Here is an 8,163-nt window from a genome sequence, read left to right as displayed (position 1 = left end):
AGGAGGAGGAAAAAGAAAAGGTGAGAAAAGAGGGAGGAAGAAAGGAAGGAGGGAGGGAGCGAAGGGAGGGATAAAAAGAATGAAAAAGATGTAATAAATTCCTAACTTAAAAAATCATGTTGAACCTGCAGAAGAAAAAGGACAAAGAAAACCTTTAAAAGTGGCCAGAGAAAAGGGGAAATTATCTTCAGAAAAACAAAATTTCATTATGTTGCTAGCTTCTTCAGCACAGTTACAGAACCCAGAAGATGTGGAATGATAATTTCAAGTTGAAAATAATCATCAATAGAGAAGTACATATTTAGAAATATTGTCTTCAAAAATAAGTATAAAATCAGCTTAGTACCTATAGCTCAGCCACTAGAGCACCACCTACATACAATGGGGCTGGGTTTGAACCTGGCCAGGCCTCCCAAACAACAATGATAACTACACACACACAAAAAAAAAAATAGCCAGGCATTGTGGCAGGCACCTGTAGTCCCAGCTACTTGGGAGGCTGAGGCAAGAGAATCCCTTAAGCCCAGGAGTTGGAGGTTGCTGTGAGCTGTGACTCCACAGCCCTCTACCAAGGGCGACACCATACTCTACTGAGACCAACATAGTGAGACTCTTGTCTCAAAAGAAAAAAAAGTATAAAATCAAAACATTTTCGGGCAAATAAACACTAAGAAAATTTGACATGAGATTTACCTTAAAAAGAAAAAAAAAAGTTTGTTAGTTAAACCAAAGAAAAATTATTCTAGTTATGGCAGTTGAGATTCAGGAATGAGCGAAGAGGAATAAAAATGGTAAATATATGACTGTGAATAAACATATGGACATTATATAGGTAAGTAGGATAAAACTTGTAAGGAATAAAGAAAATATAGAGTTAAAATACATGGCACCAATAGCTTGTAAGAAAGAGATGTGGCAAATGGAGCTAAGATGTTCTAAGGGCCTTACATTTTTCAGGACAGCAAAAGCATCAGTCAGCGTTAGATTTCATAGTTTATTGCTGCATGTTATAATCTAGAGTAACCACTAAGAGTATATGACTCAAAAAGCGTACAACTCCCAAAATAACAGAGATAGAAAATAATAATTTCAAAAACAACCAATCTGAAAGAAAACAACACAGGAAGAAAAAAGAGAAAAACATAGAACATGCTGGAGGAAATATAAACCACATAGTAAAATGATAGATTTAGAACTATATACATGGAGAATTACCATAAAAGTAAATAGATTAAATTTTTAACCTAAAAGCTGGATTGCCATATTGGATTTTTCAAAATTTAACTATATGTTGTTTTTAAGTAGAACATATAAAACATAGAGATAAAAAAAATCAAAACTACAGTGAAAGATTAAAAAAGGAAATACATTATAATATTAAAGAAATTTAGTATATCTTTTTTTTTAAGTGCATCTTTTTTAATATCAGGAGAAAAAGTAAAGCCAAAAGCATTGCTCACGTTAAAGAAAGTGACTTCATAATGATTAAAAAAATTAATTTGCTAGGCTCGGCACCTGTAGCTCAAGCAGCTAAGGTGCCAGCCAAATGTACCACAGCTAGCAGGTGCGAATCTGGTCTGGGCCTGCCAAACAACAATGACAGCTACAACCAAAAAATAGCCAGGCATTGTGGCAAGTGCCTGTAGTCTCAGCTACTTAGGAAGCTGAGGCAAGAAAATTGCTTAAGCCCAGGAGCTGGAAGTTGCTGTGAGCTGTGATGACACAGCACTCTACCCAGGGTGACAGCTTGAGACTCTGTCTCAAAAATAATAATAACAATAATGATAATAGTTTGCCAACTATGAGTAATAATTCTAATATTGTATGTACTTAATCCAAGGCTTTAAAATGCAGGTATCTCTTTCAATATGAAGTTTCAACATCCAGATATTTGCTAAACCAACCTACAAAAATGTTTATCCAAATTTCTACTCAAGGTGGAAAAATATGCTTGAATCTGCACATGTGTCATAGCAAAAACTATAAAAGTTGCTCATGAGTCCAGGTGAGAAGATGTGCAGTACTACCAACCTCTCAATCCTTTCCCCAGTTGCTTAATGCTTCATAGGCTGCTGCCACCTACTGCCAGACATCTTGAACAGGAATCAAGCCAGGCTCAGTTTAGGTGGTGGGTTCTTTTTTTTTTCTTGTATTATGCTATTTTCAGTGCAATGGAAAAGAATGACATACTTTTTATCATATATTGTGCAACGTGCACAAATATACTCACTAATAAGTTCAATATTTATTAAATAATTATGTAATTTGTTTTAAAGTATTTTATATTCACTGGACAAGAGACATGAACCTTCTCTGAAGAAGACAGATGAATGCCAAAAGAAACATATGAAAATACGCTCATCATCTCTAATATCAGAGAAATATAAATAAAAACCACCGTGATGTATTACCTAACTTCAAAGAGATTACTGCACATCGCAAAGTCCCAAAGCTACAAAGGCTGGCATGGATGTGGAGAGAAAGGAACATTCTTATATACTGTTGGTGAAACTGCAAACTAATATAGTGTCTTTGAAAGAAGTATGGAGAATCCTCTAAGACCTCAAAATAGACCCCCCATTTTGATTCTGAAATCCTATTACAAAGCATCTACCCAGAAGAAAAAGAAATCATTTTATCAAAAGGACTTTTGCACTAGATTGTTTATCACAGCTCAATTCACAATCACCAAGATGTGAAAACAACACAAGTGTCCATCAACCCATGAAGGAATTAATATGTACACCAGTCAATTCTATTTAGCCATTAAAAAAATGAAGACTTTACATCTTTTGTATTAACCTGGATAAAGTTGGAGAACATTCTCTTTAGTAAAGTATCGCAAGAATGGAAAAACAAGCATCCAATGTACTCAAGGATTACATGCAATTTATAAAAAGAAATTATCATCTCATGATAGGTCCCAGTTTTAATGGTGTCAGTGCTCATAACTGAATCTTCTTCATTTCACATACTGAAAGCCTCTTACTGTCACAGAAAACATCATTCCAGCCCCAGTTTCCAGGTTTCCAGAAAACTATTGTAGCACACTGCTCTCCAGAAGAATTGGGCTCATTTGGGTGCCATAATCTAAAGGAAAACAAAAGGTAGAAACATTTCTTCAGTGAATATATAGTAACTGATCAGAAAGTATAGAGGTTTAGGGTTGAATAGAATGGAGTTTAGGGTGAGAGAACATTACAACAATCTTTCCCCTTTCTCAAGTATCAACACACACATTTATGTTGTTCCTCTAACATCCTCCTCCTGGCAAAACTTTTCTAAAATGGTATACTCTTGGACCTTTTCTCTTCAATCTAATCTTCACTTCCTCTTCTTTTCAGAGTCCTTACCCTGACTTAGGTTATTGAACAATCCCTTTCTTACTGATGAGTAGTACAGAGCCTGTCTCCTTATCTCCATGTACTCTTCCTAAATATCTCTATCCTTATGGAGCTGCCTTAAATGAGTGTTAGGGTGCCTGAGTTTGGATATAAGGAGTTGCTCTGCTTCCAAGGAACACAGTCTATGTTAGGAGGTGGGATTTGTACATTATATTTGGAGATAAAAGGCCTGGTTTTGCTACTTATTCATTTTGACCTTGATCCAGTAATATAATCACTCCAGGCATTAAATTCCTCATTTATAAAAATGAGAATCACAATAAGTTCCCTAAATAACTCACAAGATTGTGTGAGAATCAAATAAGGTAACATACAAAGTAGATCTTTTCTTAAAGGCCAAAAATAAACAGTAGTATTATGTAATTATTCTACTAGAATTGTACATATTTCTGACGCTGATATTTTGAATCTTTTAGTTAAAGACAAATGGTTAACAGGGACCTCTAATTGGAGGCAATTAGACATGGGTTCAGACCCAGTTTCTCATTTTATTTGTTGACTGGAATTCTGGGAAGATGGCTGACTGGGAGTAACCCACAGCAGAGGCTCCTGGGGAGAGGAAGAAAAACTGGATCAGACTCTATGAAGCCAAAGGTGGGGACCTGAGCCAAGAAAGAAGTGTGGCAAGCTATAATTCCAAGAAAGAACATTCAAGAAAACAAATCATAGGTACAAAGCCTATCAACTAGAGGATGGGAGATCCCTTCCCCAAGCCGGAGGCCTGCCACTGGCTATCTGCAAATGAGCAGGGAAAAAAACATGTCTCATTTTACCTTGCTGGAGAGAGCTGCTAAATTCTAGGGGTTTTTTTTTTGTTTGTTTGTTTTTGTTTTTCAGAGAGGTCCCTCTTATAAACCTAGACACCGCTCTGCCAGGCATAAAATTGAACAGATATTTTCCCCAACTAGTCCAAACTCCAAGTCCACCTATTCCCCCTTGCATGGAGATCTGAAGTTCTGTCCCCTGCAGACCACAGAGTGTTTGGTCTTGTCCTGAGGGACCTGGACATAGTGTAGACTGCCAACCATCAGGACATAATCTGTGACTAATGGAAAAGAAAGAGGGTGTGGGGAAAAAAGGACACTTGGTGGGGGGAGGAACAGTCTCCTAGTTATGACTATGCCCAGCCACTGGTCATGTTGACCCTCAGTTTGGGCTGTGCCTGGCTGGATGGAGTGCAGAACCCTTGGCTCTGATGGCACCCACAGTGGGACAGTGGTTGCTCCAGGTGGACTGAGTTTTGCAGACAGGGCTGGTCCCCAGCCCCTGCAGGGCCTGAAAGGAGAGACTTGCTAGGTGTGGACTAAGACCTAAGAGCAAGGGTGTGGCCCCCTGATTTCAACAGAACCCTCAAGCAGTAACTTATGGGGTGTGAACCAAGACCTGAGGGCTAGTGCTAGGGTGTGGCCCCTTGTCTCCAGTGGGGCTGGTGAACAGAAGCTTACCGGGTGAGGATTGAGACCTGCAGGTGGAGTGCAGTACCCTGACTCTAACAGAGCCTGTGAACAGAAGCTTGCCAGGGAGTGGACTGAGACTAGCAGGCAGGGGCATGGTCCCCTGACTCCAACTAGTCTGGCAAGCAGAGGATAGCTGGGTATGGACTGAGACTGGAGGGAGGGGCCTGGTGCCCTGACTCTAACAGAGCTTGCAGACAGAGGCTTGCCAGGCAGTGGACTGAGACTAGCAGGTGGGGGTGTGGTCCTCACACCAACTGGTCTGGTAAATAGAGGCTAGCTGGGTGTGGACTGAGACTGGTGGGTGGGGACATGGCCCCTGGCTCCAACTGGGCCTGTGACCAGAGAAGTGGACAACAGTGTGGATTGAGTCTCATAGGCGAGAGTGTGGATCCCTGGCTCCAAATGTACTATTGGAAACCCTTGAATCCCTCTCTGTTGACCAGGATTTGTACCGCCTGAGTCAATTTAATTGGAGTCCATGTCTACTGTCCACTCAGGGACATTCTGAGGTTGACCTTCAAAGTTCTGTACTGGAAAAGAACTGAAGAGTGGGGGCTTGGCACTGCAGCTGTTTGTATCTCTTCATAGTAGAGATTTAAATCTAATAGTGTGGTTTCTTAGGATAGGGTAGAGGTTGGCTGATACCAAAACAGAGCTGACCTGCAGTATATCACCAAGCAGGTCCTCAGAGTCTCTGGCCAAAACTCTGAAAGGGGCTTTTCTAAGGTTGTAGGAGATAAGCCACAATTACAAAGCCTAGAGCTTTGCTAAGGGGCTATCTCTACTACCTGGAAACCCCAATTCAATCTCACCCTACCAGTTCCAATAACCAAACAGTGGAAAATAAACATGGCACAGACCCAACAGAAGAATTCTGGCAACATGAATAACCAGAGTAGATCAACCTCCCCAAGAAATGACAAAGCAGATACAACTGAAGATGCCATGGATAGACAAATGGCAGCAATGTCAGAAATTGAATTCAGAATATGAATTGCAAATAAGATAAAGAGAATGGAAGAAAAGATAGAAATTGAATTCCAAATAGTAGTTCTAAAGTTGTCTCAAGAAATTAATGAATTCAAAGCCCAAGACACCAAAGATATATGGACATAATGAGAAAAGAGAGAGCAGAGGTAAGGAAATGAAGAAGTTAGTTGAAGAGCTCCAAAATACAGTGGAACCCCTCAGTAATAGAGTTGACTAGGCAGAAGAAAGGATCTCTGAAACTGAGGACAAAGCTTTTGAACATTCCCAAACACTCAAAGAGGCAGACAAATGGAGAGCAAAAACTAATCATTCCCTGACAGAGTTGTGGGATCACTCCAAAAGATCAAACATTCATCTTATAGGAATTCCTAAAGGAGAAGAGGATGGTCCTAACGGTACAGATGCTCTCCTCCAAGATATTTTGGAGGAGAATTTCCCAAGCATTGCAAGAGATACAGAACTTCAGATAGCAGACAGTTTCATAAGCCCAGCAAGACTCAATCCAAATAAAGCATCTCCTAGACACATTGTGATTAACTTTGCCAAAGTTAAGATGAAGGAGAAAATTCTGCAGGCAGCCAGATGTAAGAAAAGCATCACCCACAAAGGGAGAAATTTCAGAATGACTGCAGATCTCTCAGCCAAAACATTTCCAGCCAGAAGAAGATGGTCATTGACCTTCACTCTCCTAAAACAAAACAAATTCCAGCCCAGGATCCTCCATTCAGCTAAACTGAGTTTCATTTGTGATGGAGAAATCAAATGCTTTAATGACATTAATGACATAGACATGTTGAAGAAATTTGTCATAACTAAACCAGCTCTACAGGATATTCTCAGACCCATCCTCCACAATGACCAATGCAATGCTCTACTTCCAAAGTAAACTCACCCAGAAATTTTTGAATAAAACCCAACTTTTACAGTGGTGAAAGGATTAAAATTGTCCACTGAACATCCGAAAATCATGACACCCAAAACACAACCAGGCTTATCAATTCTCTCAATTAATGTGTTTAAATTGTCCTCTAAAGAAGCACGGGCTGGCTGACTGGATACATAAACTCAGACCGGATATGTGTTGTATACAAGAATCACACCTGACCTTAAAGGATAAAAATAGACTCAGGATGAAGGAATGAACCTTTATAATACAGGCAAATAAAACCTGAAAAAAGCAGAGGTTGCAATTTTAGTAGCAGATACAATTGGCTTTAAACCAACAAAGATAAAGAAAGATAAGGAAAACACTGCATATTTGTCAAGGGAAACACACAACATGGCAGAGATTTTGATAATTGACATTTATGCACCCTACCACAATGCTCCTCAATTCATAAAGCAGACCCTAATGGATATGAACAACTTGATATCATCCTGCACTATAATAGTTGGAGATTTTAACACCCTTTTGACAGTTTTAGATAGATCCTCCAAGAATAAATTAAACAAAGAAATATTAGACTTAAAATTGACCCTAGAACAAATGGGCTTTATAGAAATCTACAGAACATTTCACCCTAATAAAACTGAATATACATTCTTCCCATCAGCCCATGGGTCATACTCCAAAATAGATCATATCCTAGGTCACAAGTCTAACCTCAGCAAACTTAAAAGTATAGAAATTATTCCTTGTATCTTCTCAGACCACCATGGAATAAAAGTTGTACTCAACAGCAACAGGAATCTTCATACTCAAAGAAAGTCATGGAAGCTAAATAATCTTAGGCTGAATTATACCTGGATCAAAGATGAGACTAAGAAGGAAATCACCAAATTTTTTAAACTAAATGATAACAAAGACACAAATTATCAAAACCTGTAGGATATGGCAAAGGCAGTCCTAAGAGGGAAATTTATAGCATTGGAAGCCTTCATGAAGAAAACAGAAAGAGAGGAAGCCAACAACTTAATGGATCATCTCAAGTGACTAGAAGAAGAACAATCCAACCCTAAACCCAGCAAAAGAAAGAAAATAACAAAATTAGAGCAGAATTAAATGAAATTGAAAACAAAAGAATCATTCAGAAGATAAACAAAACAAAAGTTGGTTTTTTGAAAAGATTAACAAAATTGATAAACCTTTGGCCAACCTAACCAGAAATAGAAAAGTAAAATCTCTAATATCATCTAACAGAAATGATAAAGGAGAAATAACAACAGACACTTCAGAAATTCAAAAAATCCTCAATGATTACTATAAAAATCCTTATTCCCAGAAATTGAAAATCTGAAGGAAATGGGCCACTACCTGGAAGCACGCCACCTTCCTAGACTCAACCAGAAAGAATTAGAAATCTTTTTTTTTT

At 38.7% G+C, this 8,163-nt stretch overlaps 1 protein-coding gene across 1 annotated transcript in view; it reads right to left on the bottom strand.

Annotated features, from left to right (window-relative positions):
- Positions 1–2,945: 2,945 nt before the first annotated feature.
- The window catches only part of LOC100949268 (C-type lectin domain family 6 member A-like), a 26,615-nt gene continuing 21,397 nt past the window's right edge, over positions 2,946–8,163 (bottom strand). Inside the window, exon 5 of the mRNA XM_023517123.1 lies at positions 2,946–3,090. Coding sequence (XP_023372891.1) covers positions 2,946–3,090 — 145 coding nt within the window. The remainder of the gene's footprint in view (positions 3,091–8,163) is intronic.

This window comes from Otolemur garnettii, unplaced genomic scaffold (assembly GCF_000181295.1).
Source record: "Otolemur garnettii isolate 467f Iridium unplaced genomic scaffold, OtoGar3 scaffold00104, whole genome shotgun sequence".
NCBI lineage: Eukaryota > Metazoa > Chordata > Mammalia > Primates > Galagidae > Otolemur > Otolemur garnettii.
Note: the sequence above shows the minus strand (reverse complement) of the source record. Positions and strands in the feature narration are given on the sequence as shown.